The 17,623-nt window shown below is 60.8% G+C and overlaps 3 protein-coding genes across 3 annotated transcripts; 2 read left to right on the plus strand and 1 right to left on the minus strand.

Moving 5' to 3' along the window:
* Positions 1 to 5,473: 5,473 nt before the first annotated feature.
* On the plus strand, positions 5,474 to 8,198 carry PLICBS_000920 (uncharacterized protein; the record flags this gene model as incomplete). Its single annotated transcript, XM_018318022.2, has 2 exons — positions 5,474 to 6,044; positions 6,106 to 8,198. The coding sequence occupies 2 exons, from the start codon at positions 5,474 to 5,476 to the stop codon at positions 8,196 to 8,198; spliced, it is 2,664 nt and encodes an 887-aa protein (XP_018183547.2).
* A 574-nt stretch (positions 8,199 to 8,772) lies between these two features.
* PLICBS_000921 (uncharacterized protein) lies at positions 8,773 to 9,169 on the minus strand (the record flags this gene model as incomplete). Its single annotated transcript, XM_065599683.1, has 2 exons — positions 8,773 to 8,971; positions 9,162 to 9,169. The coding sequence occupies 2 exons, from the start codon at positions 9,167 to 9,169 to the stop codon at positions 8,773 to 8,775; spliced, it is 207 nt and encodes a 68-aa protein (XP_065455755.1).
* Positions 9,170 to 14,648: 5,479 nt separating this feature from the next.
* Positions 14,649 to 17,212, plus strand: PLICBS_000922 (uncharacterized protein; the record flags this gene model as incomplete). Its single annotated transcript, XM_018318019.2, has 2 exons — positions 14,649 to 14,886; positions 14,994 to 17,212. The coding sequence occupies 2 exons, from the start codon at positions 14,649 to 14,651 to the stop codon at positions 17,210 to 17,212; spliced, it is 2,457 nt and encodes an 818-aa protein (XP_018183544.2).
* Between the last annotated feature and the right edge of the window lie 411 nt (positions 17,213 to 17,623).

Below are 17,623 nucleotides of genomic sequence, written 5' to 3' on the forward strand. Positions count from 1 at the left end.
AGGGATTGCCGCCCAGCGACTTGTCGTCGGAAGTGACGGCGCAAGGGAGCAAGGACGCATGATGGTGGACGGTGTTCAAGGTTGCTGCGTTGGACCACCGTCGCTGGGGCTCCCGTGCCGCTGACAGCTGTCGTCTCCTCCGTCCTGTCCTGTCCTGGCCATGGCTGCGCAGCAGCCCATCTTTTTTCTCCAAATCTGCGTCTCCTCACGGGAAGCCGACTCCACCGCCTCCAGGGCGAGAAAAGCTTCTGGATCACCTTTCGAAGCTTTTGGTGTCCCCATTCCCCCCTCTCGGCCAGCGGGTTTGGAGGGGTTGAGGGGGGCCAACCCCTGGGCGGTTTGGGGGCTCCAAGGGCTCATGGGCAAGATGGGGCTCACCTCCTTCACGGCGAGCGAGGCAACGGCGGCTGGTCCCACAGATCTACCCTGTGGGCTTGACCATGAGATGTTGGAGACCCTGCGAACCGCCATTGGGCGCCGCCGTTGACGCGAGCCAGGGGAACGGGATCCCCTCCAGATCTCTCGACGCGTCCCCATGTCGCCTGCGCGCGCGCGCACCGGGGCAGCAGCTCGTCTGTCGGCCGACTGCGATGCTGTTGGACACTGGCCGTGTTCGCCGGCCGACCAAGATCCCTGCCCTGTCGGCCGCACAGAGAGATGCGACGCCCGCGACGACCACGGCAGGGTTTCGCTCCGTCGGCGCACCTGCGACTCGCTCGTATGTACGTGCAGCTGTCATTCTTCAGGTGATGCGATGCGCAGGGAAAATAGGACCGACGACCGACTTGGCGAGTGGCCAGGCAAGCCAGGCACATCCTGGCCGCCCCCGGGCCCTCTTGACTCGTGGATCCTGGGACGCTGCACATCATCGCCTTGCATTTCCGTCCCTTCATGCTCCAGTTTGCGGCCCCCAAATCCAGCGCTTAATTCTGCGGCATACCGGGCCAAAACGCCCTCCCTCGTGCTAATTTGGACACTTTGTTGACGGCCCACGGAGCCACCAAGATTAGCCGCGCATCGCGGCGACGATGCTCCTGGGCGGCATCGTCGTCGTCGACCCGATGCCCCTGAGCCGACTGGGACAGTGACAGTGAATGCCGCCGCCCAAGGGCGAATGGCATGCGAATGACTGACAGTGCCGCTGGGATCAGCTGATACGCGAACAAGGTTGCCGCCAGCCGACCCTCCAGGCGTGGTCCGAGTACGAGTCTTGCGTATTGTACGTGCTATTCCTACCATCGCGGCTGCACCTTATCATGTACGTGCGTACGTGGACAGCTCCGGAGCACAGCATGTACTCGCTGCCCTGCCTTGGCTGCATCGACGGCTCATCACGAGAGCCAAAAGACGCGTTGGTGAACCCAATTGGCGCGGCATCAGAGCTTGCCAAAGCTTGGCTGACTTGTCGTGCGGCTATCGGGCTAGAATTGGTCGTTGATCATGCGCCTTCTCAGTTTCTCATGCTGTTGGTTGCACAATCGCGTGGAGGGTTGGCCGATGCGACCGCGATGTGGTAGGCAGTCTGATCAGACGCGGCCGTGGTGGTCAGCACCGAGCTGCCTGCCCGTCACGCCAACGCACGTACGCACGCACGACCGCAGAAAACGAGAGGCTGGACACGGGCACGCTCGGCGATCCTTCTCGGGCCACCGCTAACCTATCTATGAGGTAATACCGTACGAAGCCTCACGGCTATCGGTTCATCTGAGGCCTTGGTCACCTGCGCGAGCGAATGCTCGCTTGCAGATGCTAACCTGAACGGAGCGAAAAGGTCAACCACGCCGCGACACGGCATCGTCCTGGCGAGCCAAGACGGTGAGGCGTCGCATGGTGTGAGCTCACCCCTTGTCGGGACCTTCCGTCGGCAAAAGAGAACGAGGGGTCCTGGTAGGCATGTAGGGAGATGTATGTCGGTCCCTCATCAGCCATTCTCTCGAATGGCATGCTGGGGGACGTGCTGGCAGCATCGTGGACCAGCGTTGCTGGTCCAAGGCGCCCCCCTCCCCACGCATGGGCTTAGGTTCTTTGGGCAGCATCCCCGACCTGGTCTTGCTTGTCTGGCGCGGCATGGTTCGCCTGCGGCGTGCAAGGAGCATGAACTAGGCTCCGGCAGCAGCCACACCCGCAGTACTCGCGCGCAGGCTTGCTCGCCGCCCGGGAAGTACGGTTGTATGCTGCATCTCAGTGTCTATGTGATGTCAACTTGGCACATAGTAATTCGGCGTCCTGCTCGGAAAGTACTGGCGGGAGGCGCTGCGCTTACACTCGTGATTGTCCGTGGCGATGGTGGAGAGGGACCATAGTAGAGCGTTTCAGCCTTCTTATTGAGGCGGCATCGCGACATCCCATTATACTCATCACGACGAGAGGAATACGAAGCCCACGCCGCCCGAGCATCGGGACACGCTTCCGCGCCATCCCTGCTGGCACACACAGACGCACGAGGCAGCGCCCGGCGGCCAACAATACAAATCAGCATCGTCGCGCACCCGGGCTTTGATCACGCCTACAGCGCTCTGGAGGAGAGGGCGCAGCCTGACGGGGTGGCAAGGCGTGTGCGAAGGAGGGGAGGCGTGTGTGCGCGCGCCCTGGGATTGGGACCGGGCTGGACTGGCTTGGGCTGGTGGGTGTTGGCACGCGTGCGCGTCTGCCCTTGGATGGAGACTGGCTTGACTGGCCCCGGTTACGGCGCTGGGGCCTGCTGGCCGTCTCCATCCATGTCCGTCCAACGGATCTGCCATCCATCGAGCATCTGCCCGTGTGCCCTGGCCATCGGGGAAGCGCTTCTGCTGATTCCATCCAGCCGTAGCACATCTGATCTGATGCCGCCTGGCGACACGGGCCTCGCCGCATCACATCAGCGTCCTCCAGCACGACGTGGCGGACTGCCCGCCTCTACTGGTAGGGCAGTGGCAGCAGCAGAGCCGAGGGGCGACTCATGCGCTTTTCTCGTGCCTTCCGTCCGCGACTGAGGTGACGGGCAGGTACGCCGACGGTACACCGCCTCGGGGTGTTCCGCGGACGCGGCCGGCATGTGCAGCCCGGGTACCCGTACTTGGTGCTTGAACGAGTAGGCGCGACTGACGAGCCGGCCGACTGGTCGCCGACACCACCTGCGGCAGGCAGGCAGGCAGGCAGGCGCGCAAAAACTAACTAATCACTGACGAAAAACACTCATGACAAAGCCTGACTGACCAGCCAAAAGCGCCGGACATCCGGGACGATGAGCAAATAAAAACTCCGAAGGGCAAAAAGGTCCCAAATCGCCCGTTCGAATGAATCAAGCCAAGCCACGAGCCAACCAGACGGACGTGCGGCGCACAATAGGCCGTGATAATGGCCTGGAGGAGAGAATGGGCAGCGCGTCTCCGTCAACCTTCTCGCCTGACCAGCGCCAGCGTCAGGCCAGCCTCGGCCGAGGCAAGCGCGTCCGCCCACTGGGCAGGTACTGGAGTACCGGAGTACCGGAGTACGAGGTACGGAGTTACGGGGCGGCAGTACCTGCGAAATGTGCCATGTACCTTCCAGGTTGGCTCGCGGAAGGCACGTTGGCGCGGGCCAAGCAGGCAGTCGCGATGCGATGCTCTTGCTTGCCATCTTGCACCGCGCTGCAGAATGCGGTGCGGTGCTGTGGGCAAGATGGCAAGTACGGACCACACTCCGGCGAGGTGAGATGGTGAGGTAGGAGGCACTCGCTTGGGGCGCTGCATCCAGTAAGGATGACACCAACCACCACCACAACCCCTACAGTGGCAGGGACTGCGCGTGGCAAGGCTGTCGGCCCCCCTCCAGCCCATGACAATATGCAGCACCGAACAACGACTACTGTGCAGTAATCCAAGCGAGCGATTCCACAAGGGACGCAGAATGTGACGGGAACGTCCCAAGTAGGTTGGTCAAGTCGACTCGATCCTCTGCTCGTGGCCCGCCCATGCTTGTATTTTGCACCCGTCGCGCCTCCTGTTTTGTACCTCGCCGTGCTCGTCCACGGACACGACCGTGCAAGGCGCGAGTAAGGCACCGGCTAGAAAGAGTCGCTCCTGCCCGTCGCTTCCATTTCCACAGCCCAGTAGCACCATTAGTACGGCAGGTGTGTTGCAGCCGTACCTTCCTGGCCGTCTCTGCCATCGCATCGTCGGCCAGGGATTGGCAGACGCGCGCGCGCGCGGTCTCGCAAGTCACTGGTACTTCTAGCATGTTCCCCCCCAGCCCGTTTACAGCGACGGAGGCTGCCCTGGACGCCTGCCTTGCTCGTTGTATCTCGCACTAGGGCCACCCCCCGCGCGAAGGTACCTTGTGCGCCACGCCCTGCTCCCAGAATCGCTTGCCCGGCTTGTTCCCTCGACTTTCCGACTTCTCACTTCTCCCCTTCCTCTCGTCTCCCTCTCCCTCTCTTTTCCTTCTTTTTCCATCCTCCGCCTGGCAGAGCAAAGAAAAGCAGTGTTCCACCATCCCTCGCGCACAGAAGAACTCACTCTGCCGCCGCAACGAAACTCACCGTTTCAGACCATTGATCGCGGATCGCGCGGGTGTGTACGCCATTTCGGGGTGAAAAAAAAAATACAACGCGCGCCCAAGGGCAAAAAAAACTTCGGCCGTCGTCTTTTCTGGATCCCAGCACCACACCTTTATCCTGCTTGCGGTTACCAGCCAAAGGGCCCACTTGCCACCATCGAACAAGCACCAAAAGAGCGAAACGGTTCCGCTCTGCCGCCGCCCTCTTGCATCCACTCTCTGCCTGCGCCTACCACACCCGCCGGGAAGAAGGTTTCGCTACTTCGCCATTCACCGTGCGGTACTTCTCCCTCACCTACGGCCAACTGCCTAGCCTGCCTTTCGGCCACGCGAATCGGCAACACATCCACTGCCCACCCTCCACGACACACTTCGACAGAAAAGGTCTTCTGCCTCTGACCTCACGCCTCCACCCACTTTTTTCCGCTCTCGTCTCGCGCTGCGCGGTTGTACCTGACAGTCGTCACCCCCAGTCCGGTCAAGGGAAAAAAATAAAAACAGGACCAGGACCCAGTCTCCACACTGGAACCCTCCCCCGAACACCACACCTCCAAGAGGGACCTTCCTTGAGCCGCTTCATCCACCGTCTTCTCGCATCGTCGCGTGGGCCTCTTCGCAAACCCGTCGTTTGCATCTGCATCACCTCGCGCAAGACTTTGGGTCCGCTCCTCGTTGGATCCTCCCGTCTTCCCTCCCAGCCTCGAGGGAATCATCGATAGCTTCGGCTCGCCGTTAGTCCCGCCATCGCCAACGGTCGTCCCGCGACGTCCCGCCCCCTCACGCTTCGCGACGCGTCTCGAGCAGTAGCATGGACAGTTCTCACTACCCGTCCAATGGTATAAACACGACGTCCGCGCCACAGACATACCCATCGCCAACTGCCATCTCGCCCAACCAGCTCCAGACGGGTTCCCCTCTGCCGCAGACGCTGCCTCCTCTGCAGCCCCCGACCTCCGCCATGCAGCCCATGTACGGTAGCCACCCGCACACGCCGCGGACTCCTGGGACGCCCAACACTCCCAACTCGACTGGGAACGTGCCGACGTACCAGAACACGTCCCAGCCCGCGTCCCGGCCCGGCGTCTACGCCATGGCTCAGAACCCGTATCCCCCCCACCCGGGATACGCGACCTCGGCCGCCATGATGCCGCAGACTACCACCGCCGCGTCTCACCCGCAGCCCATTGCGCCCGCCCCCGTCGGCGGCCGTGGCCCTCCGGTCCTGCGCCCCATGCCTCCGGGCGGCCTCATGCCCCAGCCCGGCCAGCCCTCGCCTTACGGCCCCGGCTCGCTGATGCAGCCCAACCCGGTCCTCCAGGAGGGCGACCAGCCGACGCACGTCGTGGGCTCTCAGGGCCGCCGCGGCATCCTGCCCAGCGCCCCGGGACGGCCTGCCGCCCCTCCTGCCGGCACCACCGCGGCTAAGAACACCGTGATTCCCGTCAAGGATGCGGACGGCAAGTTCCCTTGCCCGCACTGCACCAAGACCTACCTTCATGCGAAGCATCTGAAGCGTCACCTTCTCCGACGTAAGTCAAATCCCTTTGTTTTTACCTGATTTTTCGCGGCGCGTCCTGACCACATCGGCAGACACCGGCGATCGCCCCTACATGTGTGTGCTTTGCCGTGATACGTTTTCCCGAAGTGATATCTTGAAGCGTCACTTCCAGAAGTGCTCCATTCGTCGTGGCAACCCCACCGGAGCCAGCCACCTGTCTCATCCGCAGGCCCACGTTAAGAAGAATGCTCAGGCCCAGAAGGCTGCCGGCCTCGCCAACGAGGGCGACATGAACCACCTCAATGGCCTCAACAACATGCCCCAGGCCGACGGCATGGTCCACCCCTTTGGCATGGTTCCCGTCCAGGACGGCATGAACAACATGGCCGGTGACCAGAACCAGCTCTCGCGTTCCAACAGCATGAACAGGCTCGAGAACGGCGCGCCCCAGGATCGGAGAAACATGCCTGGCATGAACAACTCGCAGCCCTATGGTGCCGACCCCAACTCGATGAACCAGCAGCAGATGCCCCAATACGGCGTGCCCCACGGTCAGAACGGGATGCCCATGTATGGCGGTTCCAACGCGAATCAACAATCTGGCCTCGATTGGTCTCAGATGTTCCAGGCTGGTGCGCATCAAACCCTCAACGAGCATCCATTTCATCCTCCTAATCGTGGGCAGACGCAGATCGGAACCAAAACCGGGCCTAATTCCTCTATGGGGACGACGGGTTGCAGCTCCAGCGACGCCGTCGTCTACTCTGAGTGGGGCATACCGTCGAGTGTCGAGAATCCTTATACCCAGCTTTCTAACCAGATCCTTAATTTCTTCTACCCCCCCAACGAGGCGATTGACCCTCATCTGACCGGCATGAACCTGCATCTTTCCCCTGAAAACGTTGACAACTTCATTGGCCACTTCGACAAATTCCACCAGCACGCGCCGCTGCTTCACAAGCCATCGTTCCGGATCATGGATGCTCACATCGGCTTGGTCACTTGCATGTGCTGCATAGGCGCCTGCTATTCGGATCGACTGGAACCTTCCGTCGTCCGCGAGATGATGGATAACCTGTGGATCTCGATGGAGCGGGACTGCCTCGGCGCGATGCCGACGTCCTACTCTGTGGACAGCGGCGACGAAGGTGCCTCAACTGCGGACGTACAGGTGCTGCAGGCTCTTGTACTGATGAGCGCTCTTCACGTGTGGAACGGAACTTCGCAGCAGCGAACCCGGGCGAGAAAGGCGTTTCCTCAAGTCGCGTCGCAGGCGAGGCGCCTCGGTCTGCTGCATCACCACGGGCCCGGCAAACCTGTGCAGGATTGGCCTACCTGGGCGGATTCCGAACAGCGTCTACGGCTCATGCACGGCATTATTATGTGCGACACGGTTTGGGCATTGTATTGCAATATTCCGCCACAGTTTGAGCCGTTCGAGGTCCAACTGCCCCTCCCGTGCGACGAGGCTCTTTGGAGTGCCAGGACTGAATCCGATTGGGCGTCAATCACTAGAACACGGCAGAGCCCCAGTTCTTTGCATGGCGACCAACCCGAGTTCGATCTTGCTCTGCGGACACTGCTACATCCGCTGTATCGAATAAGCAAGGGCAGCACGAGTACGGGCGGGAAGTGGGTGCTGTTGTTTGCCGTCATGGCTCTCACGTGGCGCGCCCAGCGGGGTGGATTCTGGGGGAATCTCCACCAAGATGACCCCCTTCCTTCCCGCGTGTGGATCATGGAGCACGGCGGAGTCAAAATGGAGACAGATCCAGTCAACGGCCAGTGCCTCGATCCGCAAAGCTACCTTGTCCTGAGTGGCGCACTCGATAAAGTCAAGTCAATTTTGGACGAGGACGCCCCATCGACCTCGGCGGCGGGCCAGGGACCCGAAGGCTGCATCCACACTGACACCATCCTGTCGTACTGGATAGCGAAACGTCTGTTGACGTATAAGCTGCCAGATGACCCGGAACTGTCAGAGGAGGCATGCTTCATGCGGGTTCTGCAGCTCATGGACGGCATCAGGGCTTGGGTCGTCAACAATGGGGAGGCAAAAGGAGAGAAATTGGAGCTGGTTGGGGAGATTAAGGAACATGAGGATTCGACGTTGAACATGACGGACTTTTTCGGCAACGCCCCCCGCGGAGCAGGCGACACTGGAGCAGCACCAGCCACAAATTGAAAACGGCACAATCGGAGGAAAAAGGAAAAAAAAACATGTTACGATTGACAAAAGCATTGGGGAAGGAGGCTGCATTCGGTGGCGTTGAGATCCGTGTTTGTTTTCTCTTTCGCTCTTGTTCTGGTTTGTGGATTTCATGCGTTTCGGGGACCAGTTTGGGGCTTTGACGGGTGGACCTATAGCGGCCATGGCTGCTGGCAGGCGCCAAGGCGTGCTGGCTCTTGTGAAGCAAGGCGGAAGGGCGGTCCAGCTCTGCAAATGCATTTCCGAAAAGGATAGACGGCGGACGGGAGTTGATTGCATTACTAGACTTTTTGCACCCAGATAGAACGGACGGTCGGTCGGCTACTGTGTATTTTCGAGGGCCATGATGACTCTATGGCCGGAATTGATCAACGATGTCCTGTACGCTCTACTCTGAATGACGGTGACCACGTTTATGAAGTCGTGTGGTTCGTAAACAGCATTTGCTGGGCAAGTCGAAGTAGTATTGTGATGTCTTTGTCATGGCATTGGGTGGCTATCGTACATGGCAGATTACCTCAAGCACGTCGTTTCGTACGTGCGTTTGACCTTATTTATCCCCACGATCAGGCTTCTCAACGGTTACGATGCGGGGCGTCCAGCTGCGCAGCTCCTCCTTGTCCTTGTCTGACGGGGTATATCCAAACTTCTCCTCGGCGCGGTCGCTCAGGTAAAGCCCAGCGACGCCCCACGCGATGACGCCGACACCGACGGCGAGGCGCGTCTTGGGCGAGAGGTTCTTGTATGCTCTATTCGCGCGGAGGGAGGAGGGGAGCGGCCTCATCAGCGGGTGTTGCGCGACTCGGTGGGGTGGCCGGCACGGGTGGTGCGATGAGGGAGATGGATGGGGGAAGGATGGATGAAGGCAAGGAGGTGAATGAGAGGGGTGGGCAAGGGGTGAGAAGTTGGGGAGAAAAGGGGGGGGGGCGGGGGGCGTACTTGAGCATTATGGAGGGGGAGGAGGCCAACGGCTTGGTATCGTATGTGTGTGTGTATGCTTGCTTGAGATGGCGGAAAGGAGGGGCTTGGGTGGTTGGTTGGATGTGTTGAAGGCTGGCGGGCTCTACATGTTCTGCGATGCCGCGGCCGAGGTGTGGTTGCCGACAGTCGATCGGGTGTCTGGACGGACTTCTCCAAGGAGGGCGGACGACCGAGGACGAGGAAGTCGACGTGAGTGCACAGTAGGAAAAGCCTGCGCTGCGCTGCGCGGGGACGGCCCGGCCGAGGGTGAGTGAGTGAGTGAGAGTGAGGCGTGGTGAAATTTGAGTTGACCGTCCATCCATCCAGCCAAAAGATTGAGGTGAGGTTGTTGCGGGTGGGTCCAGCATGGACGACGACGGTTTGAAGCGCCATCGGGGAGAGGTACTCGTTAACGCCATGCCGGCGCCGAGGCGCACCATTGCTGATGTAGAGGTACTTCCGTCTTCTCGTCGATAATACTTCACACGTCCACGACGGACGTGCCTGGGGTGTAAAGCATAGTTCTGTCCGGACGCTTCTCAAAGAATTGTCCTTGCGCTGCTTGAGCTTTGTTCTTATTTCCTCTGGCTGATGTCGTGCCTCACATCTCTCATCTCTCACGTGCCTAGGCGTGGCGATCACGGTCTCGCTATGTTCAAGGAGAACGGCAGGAGATGTAATGAAGCTAGGGAGCATAGGCCGACGATCCGATGGCCAGCCTGCAGGTAATAGACTTTGCGGTGATGGCTGTTTGTATTGAACTCTAGGATTAGGAAGAGGGCAATGGTGGGAGCATGCCCGGTCAATGGGCGCGAGCTTGGACATCGTAGCCCAGCGCAGTGAGCATGTACAGCTCTTACAGAGCACGGCTGTATGGCACATTCGCATGAGCATGGCGCTCAACTAGCAGCAGTCACACAGGCGCGGTCTTTGATGTCATTTATTGGGCTGGTATTGCGAATAGAGCTTGGCCGGGGCGTCCACAACCCCAAAGCCCACACGACCCGGGCCCTCTGATACGCCCTGAAGTGAGTCGACTCGACATACCCACACCCCGCAACCGAGCGTGGGGAGCGTGTACGGGCACTTGCGTACTTCGCATGGCTAATTTGCTGCCATTGATCAAGGTCCCGAAGGACCGCCATGGCGACGGGCCTGTGCCGAGACGGGCGGGAACCATCCGTCCTGTGCATAGCCACCGTCATCTACAATCTTCACATCTCACGAACCGCGAAATCTGGGCACAAGACAAGAAAAGGCAAAGAACCACAAATAGACGTACAGGCAGGAAAGGGGCTCAAAACACGAAGAAAACCATGCCTGGCGAGAGGGAAAAGAGCAGGTCATGCATCGTCCCTCGTGACGGGACCCATGCACGTCTGAGGGGAAAAACGACAATGTCGTCCACAAGTGGCCCAAATATAGTGTTCGCAGGGTTTTGGGGGGCTGTGACGACCGGCCCCGTTTCTTCTCCTCAGACCGAGACAAGGGTTGGCCAGGGGCGCAGGAGAAAGGGGGAAGCCAGGGCCTTTTGAGCAGAACGGAAAGACAAACAAGAAAACAGATGCATTGAGCCGGACATCGGCTTCGTCGCGGCACGAAGGGGAGACAAAGCTTTGGTAGAGAAGCATCGCGAAAGATAAGAGACTAAAAGTGCAGGAATCCCTGGGCGGATTCGACCATGTGAAGCCACCAAAGGATCTGGACCTGTAGTGAGACATGCGACGCAAGGGGGGTTGATGGAGATAGGAAGTCAGCTGCGTACACCAAAGACGGATGGAGAGGTTCATTCAATGCTGCGAGAATGACACGATCATCCGCGCCGCCCAGAGGACTAGACTGCACGGTGCTTTCGTCGCTAGGCAACCTATTCGCCGATGTCCCGGGACCTTCATTCTGTTGGCCTGTTGTGCTGTTGGACGCGTGCCGGCCATTGCCGTAGGCGAAGCGACCCGGGGCCATAGCACGTTGAGAGAAAGGCACTCGCGTCATTGAACAATACGAGGAGCGATAACCACAAAAGAGCAGGCGAGACGAGGTGTGAATTTCGAAAGGAGGGCCGGCTCCATCGCCCCCATCAGTTCGCGATTAGCGTGATTGCAGTGAGATGAGCTGCGGGTCCGGCATTGACGAAGCACGGGCGCCATTTCAAGGTCCGGAACGGGACTTGGGGTTTGCGGTTGCACGAGCTAGCTGTCCTCGTTGATTGGAGTGGTTTCTGGGTTCCGTCGGGGCGTTTGCGAGTTTCTAGAGCGCGCCTCATCGAGGGTGGCAAGTCGGGTATTTTGCAGAAGGTGGCATCGACGCCGAAACTGGCGCAGTTTCACAGCCTCATGCTGTGCCCTGACGATCAGTGGAAAGCAAGGATCCGTCTGCATCCTCGTGGGGGCGGCTGTGGCGGCAGAGGCGACGTGCCAAACGAAAAAGCTACCCACATTGGAACCCGTGTAATCAGAGGAACTTCCGACCATCGCCTCGGCTAAAGACGCTCCTTTGCCAGACCCGCGGGACGGCCTGTCAATGCGGTGCAACGTGTGGTACTTTGTTGGCGTACAAATGGGGGCCGGCCGCTCGACATGCACGACTTGCTTCTGCAGGGAGGAAGCTGCGTGATGAGACGGCGTGTCTTGGAGTGGGCGGGCGGGATATGTTCGCCTTGATGGCGCCCATCGAGGCCACGGACCACAGACTAGCCGTGATGCTAGTATATCGAGTAGCGCGTCTTGAGGAATGGGAAAGGGCTCGCGGTCCTCTAAGCAATCCGGACGGGGCTCGTCGATGTCGTGCAGCGCCAATTGCATCCGTCCCGCGAGGGGTAATGAGGAGTATCAGGCACTGGCGTGCTGCAGCAGTCGAGGCACGAGCGTGAGGGCGGCCTTTGCTTCTGCCCCTCCAGATGAAACGCGCAGCGGTCATGACAGCCAGGCCCGGGCTCCAGATCTGTGCGGATCCGTCGAACGCCAGGCATGCCGTTACTTGTACTATGCCCGCGGGCTGTGCTCCGGGGACACACAGCATCGAGGAGATGTGGCGTGTATTGTGCTGCACCGGGTCCAAGGTTACGGGGCGGTGTCGCCACAGCAGCAGCAGCAGCATCTTGTTATCTGGTTCGCGGAGTGATGGTCGTCGGGATGCATGCCAGCGTTTGACATTGTCGACAGGGGGGTTCATGGATGGAGACGATGTTTGGGGCCGGCACCGGACGACACAGACTGACAGAGGAGCGTACCGGCGCAGTGCACTCTGTACGTACACTGGAAGTTACAGCACTGTGCAGAACAAAGAGATCAACGGCCAGAGAATGCTGGCGATGCTTTTTTGGAGGAGGTGGTTTCAGCAGAGACTGTTTCAGGAACGGGGATGCAGAAAGAACGTGCCGTCCCGCTCGCGACTTCCTCGGCCACGACGGATGGGGATGAGTAAGTCGAGTGCGTTTGCTCGTTTGACCGTCGTGCAACGTCTCAAGCTCCAACGTGCAGCAACAGCTGTTATTATCACCCAGCCGCTTGACTCGATCGCCGTCTTGCAACCAACCGCTCTCGGCGCATTCCTCGCGGCACGCGACAGCCGGCATGCCGGGGCGGCCTTCAATCAAAACTTGTACGCACCACGGCCGCCGACAGCGTCGCGTCAGGCCCGTCAAGACCGTCAAGACTGGGGACGAGGGCGTCATCTGGCCAACGATGCGTGGGAGATCTCCGCCGCCATGGCCCGATGCGGCCTCGACGTCGGTCACGCCCGCCTCATTTCCCGTGATTCACAGGCCTCGGCGAGCACGGGCAGCGATTTGCGCGGCTTGCAGTGCAGGTTGTTGTTGGCGGCGGCGGGTGTCTGCCGGCCACGGAGCCGGTTGCGACCGTGGGATGCTCTACCAGGAGCCGGCGCCGGCTGCTGCTGGTCCTGCAGCCTAGGCACGGAAGCAGGTTGGTAGTGATGGGAGCTCACCCACTTGCAAACCACATCGCCGGACGAGGAGGAGGAGGAGGGGGCGGGGACGCCCTGACGCCACCACGATGGAGCCCTGGAGGCCCCCCAGAGCCACATCAAAGTGCTGCACCTGCAGCGCATCCATGGATGCCACCTATGGGTCCCGGGTCCGTGGCCTGTCCAGCGCAGCCGGCATCCACCTCCTAGGCGCTCAGGCCAGGTCAGGCCTGGTTCAAGCGCGCGCAGCCGTTGGATGGCCCACGTTCGGAGAGATCTCTCTCTTCAAAGTAAGATGTCACTGATTCATGGCGTTTTCGCAAGCGCTGTTTGTGCTGTAATTGCGCCTGTTCCTGGCTGTTGGATCCCATCGGTCGGTCGAGAGTCCAAGGGGGATATGCGTCTGCACCCGCCCGTGCGCAACCCGGCCGGCCATCGTCGTCGTCCTTGCCGGCGCCCATCTGTGCCATGCCATGCCACCATCCGGCACGCGAGATGGGGTGGCCGACGCAATAGATGACCCCTGCCGGCTAGCCTTGCGCCAGATCGCGCTCGTGCCCGTGTCACCCGTCCGCCGCCTTGCGCTCATCGCCCATCATGCCCATGCCCATGTTAGCGCGGCAGCGGACGGCGGCGCATGCTTGGTGCTACTGGAAACTTTGTTTTTTCACCGGATTTTTTTTTCTTTCTCGTTCGGGCGCTGCTTGGCAAGCGGCGGCGGCCCAGTGCTTGCTTGCAAGGCGCCCCTAGGTGCCCGTGCTAGTCGTCTCTGTCTCCTGGTCGCTCGTCCATTTGGTGTGCGCGGGCAGCGCCCAAGCACCACCCGCCCACCACTGACCTGCACCGCCTCTCCGGCGGCGGCGGCACAGGGGGCCCGTCCCCCAGTCCTCCGGCCCTCCCATCTGCACTGCAGCGAGCCACCCGACAGACACCCATGGCGGGCCACAGCGCCGCCGCCGCCGCCGCCGCAAGTGGAGCGCAAGCCCTGGAGGGCCACAGGGGCAGGCCCTGGGCTGGGCTGGGCTGGGCCTGGCTGGGCGATGGACCCCACGCCCCCCAGGCAGCCCACTTCCTCACTGAGAGTGCCTGCATCTGGTCCAATCTGGGTCCTTTTCCTCGAGAGGGTGCGCGGCCTTTCCGTCATCCGAACCGATGACCCAAGAGGCTGCTGTCCCTGCTGCGCTGGATCTGGACTGGACTTTGCCCGGTACTGCGCCGTACGTGTATAGTGCTCTGTTCGTCTAGTACTCCGGACCCCAAGGCGAAGTGTCTCGTCTCCTCTTGCTCTTCCATTCCCCGTCACCTGCTTCGTACTTGAACTCCTCCAACTCCCGGCACCCTCCCGCACGCCTCTCCCGACCGACGCAGCATCGCCACCATCGTTGTCGCCATCGTCGACCGACGCATCGATCGCACGACGGGGCGGCCGGCGAACCTCCCTCCGCTCGCCCATCCCCCAGCCCTCGCCCCCGAATTCCGCCCGACGCCGCTTCCTCGACTGGTGACGACGGGCGGCGGCAGAGAGGCGCTTCGTCGCCCACCATGCAGCGCGTCTCTGCTTTCCTCCCGTCCTGGGAAAAGAGGAACTCGGGCACGAAGCCGGGCACGAAGCCGGGCCCCCTCTTCGGTTGGGGTCAGAGAAACAGCGCCCCTGGGTCCAAACCCTCGAAGATCAACGTCGCCGTCGCCAATGGCGGCCGGATCGAGCGCGAGACCTTCTGGCCCGCGAGCCTCGATCTCGAGTGCGACAAGGCCGCCCGCATCCTCAAGTCGTTTTGCAGTGCGTCTCTCGCCCCTGGACTCTGCTCCCTCCCCACGCTGGCCCTTGCGTCGTCGCCAATTGTGGTCGTCATGGTCTCTCGATGCTAACGCACATACTATCTGCAGCCGACGGATACTTGGCGCCTGTAGACGGAGAAGCGGAACCGTCGACGTCATCCAGCGATACGCCCGCGACGCCCGAGTTTCTCACCAAGAAGATCCCTAAGCGAATAATACAGAATGCCGCCGGAATCGCCGTCTTCACGTGCATGCGCAGCGGCCTGTGGATGACGGGCTCCGGCGGCTCCGGCATCCTCATCGCCAGAAAGTCGGACGGGACGTGGTCGCCCCCCTCGGGCATCCTGCTGCACACGCCCACTCTCAGCTTCATCATTGGCGTCGACATTTACGATTGCGTGCTGGTCATCAACAACCTCGCGGCCCTCGAGTCCATCACCCGCCCGCGGGTCACCCTCGGCGAGGATGTCGGGCTCACCAACGGTCCCTCGGTGACACTCGACTCTGACGAGGCCCACATCAAGTGGAAGGAACTTGGCAACACCGTGCTGGCATACATGAAGGCGCGCGGCCAGCACCAGGCCGTCAACCTGAACGGCTGCATTCTCACGGAGCGCACCAACGAGAATGAGCGCTTTTACGGCAGCAGCGTCACGCAAATGGACGTTCTCGCTGGAAACGTTGCCCGTCACGTCGACGAAACCAAGCCTCTCTTCGAGGTCATCAAGATGGCCGAGGGCAGGACAGACTATGAGTTGGCTGTCATTGAGCAGATGGCTGTCCAACCTGCGCCCGGCGACGCCGTCATCGCCACCCCTGGCTCTACCCCGGCATCTCCGCGCGGAGCTTTCGGCGTGCCTAGGGCCGACGACCCTGACCCGTTCGGCGTGCTCGCTCTCGAGATGGCAGGGCTGGAGATTCGAGAGGCTGGAAGTCGCCTGCGGCCTTCCAGCAGCCAGTTCGAGTTCAACCCGACGCCGCTGAGCCCCGCCATGTCCAAGTTCAGCCGCCAAAGCGTTGAAACCTTTACCACCCGAAGCAATCGGGCTAGCGGAATGTCCTCCCGGACTGTCAAAAGTCAAGTCACAGACGCATACACACAGACCGATACTGCGAACACCCCTGACACGACGCCGAGTCCCGGCCAGAGCGACGACGGCCAGGCGCGGGGTTCGATTGACCGTATGCCGGAAGTCAAGGAGCATGAGGAGGTCGATTACACCAGAGTCGATCTGGCGCCTCTGCGCCAACTCAGCCAGGAACACTCCATCGGCGCCGTTCTTGCAGCCGACGCGGCCACAACACCGCGAGAGAGCATTGGCAGCGCCCCATCTGCGCCAGTCGTTGAAGCCCCGGAGGTGGAGAAGGCGGAGAAGGCAGCCAAGGCGTCGAATGTTGATGAAGACGAACAAGGAACCGAGGAGGAGACGAATGACGCAGATGATGAAGACGACTTGGACGAGGATGAGGAGCCGGTCGTTTTTGAGGTGGCAGCGGTCCAGCCTGCGCGGACCCAAGCGATCGCCTCGCGGGTCATCCATGCAAAGGGCAGCGTGGTGACCATCCCGAAGCGCGTGCCTCCGCCGTTGCCTATGCGCAGCGCCCTGAGGAGCTCTCGATCGAGCAAGAGCGATATGGGTGGAGACGTCTCCAGCGTCAAGAGCCCCTTGCGGCAAGCCTTCAGCGAGACAGACTTGCATGCTGAGGAGGACGCGGAGCAAGACGTCCCCGAGGTAGCAAGCATCGGCAAGACGATCAGCGAAGACGGTCACGTCGAGAAGCCGCTCAAGGACGCACAAGCTCTACCCGTCATCGAGGTCCAGACCGAACAGCCGGCGTCCATTGTGCCCAGCGGGGACGATACCGTGACGGAGGACACTCAGACTGAGAAGACTCCGACTCTGGAGGCGTCGCCCGGAGCATTGGATTCGGAGGCGACGTTGCCCCAGTCCACGGCGTCGACAGAAGCCGAAGCTGCGACACACGAAAGCAGCGATGCGGAATTTACCGACGCAATCGAAGCGACAACTGGAGCCGATGAGGCCGAAGGCCAAATTGACCAAATTGACAACTCGGACTCGACAACAAACAAAAAGCACACATCATCCATTTACACAGGCGCGACGGAAGACCGCTGGAGCAACGATGGGTCATCGCTGACAACACCAACGTCAGAGCGGCCGCATTCGATGGCGGAGGATGAGGCGCACGAAGAAATTACACCAAAGAAGTCAGGCCAAGAAACTGACACGGACGTGTCCGACGAGAAGCATGCACACGGTGCCGAGCGCGAGGAGCCAGTCGCAAAGAGTGCGACAGCTGCGTGATGGCGCAGCCACGACATTGACGACGATACATTAGCTACCACACGGCCAGGCAGGATTGCCCAGCCGGCGTACGACTCTTATTTTCCACATGACGATATCAGTTCCTAATTGGGTTGCGGATCTCGGGGAAATGGTTACATTCATGTTGACATATGTAGGTTTGGCGCTGTACATTACGGGAGGGTCTCCTCCACTTGAGTACTGTGGAACGTCTCGGCAGAGGCACAGGCGTTTGGAAACCCTCGGAACCTTTTCTGCTTTGACCTTTTTGCGTTGGTGGCCTGCGAGCTGCGTTAATGGAGTCGGCGGAACTGGGCGCCCTGAGAGGCGGCGGCGGCGGCGTCAAGCAGGCCTCGGATGTTACTTTTGCGATTTCAGCGGACACTCTTACGAGGACAGAAGGCGATTCAC

The sequence above is a fragment of the Purpureocillium lilacinum genome (assembly GCF_023168085.1).
Source record: "Purpureocillium lilacinum CBS 284.36 DNA, scaffold_1, whole genome shotgun sequence".
NCBI lineage: Eukaryota > Fungi > Ascomycota > Sordariomycetes > Hypocreales > Ophiocordycipitaceae > Purpureocillium > Purpureocillium lilacinum.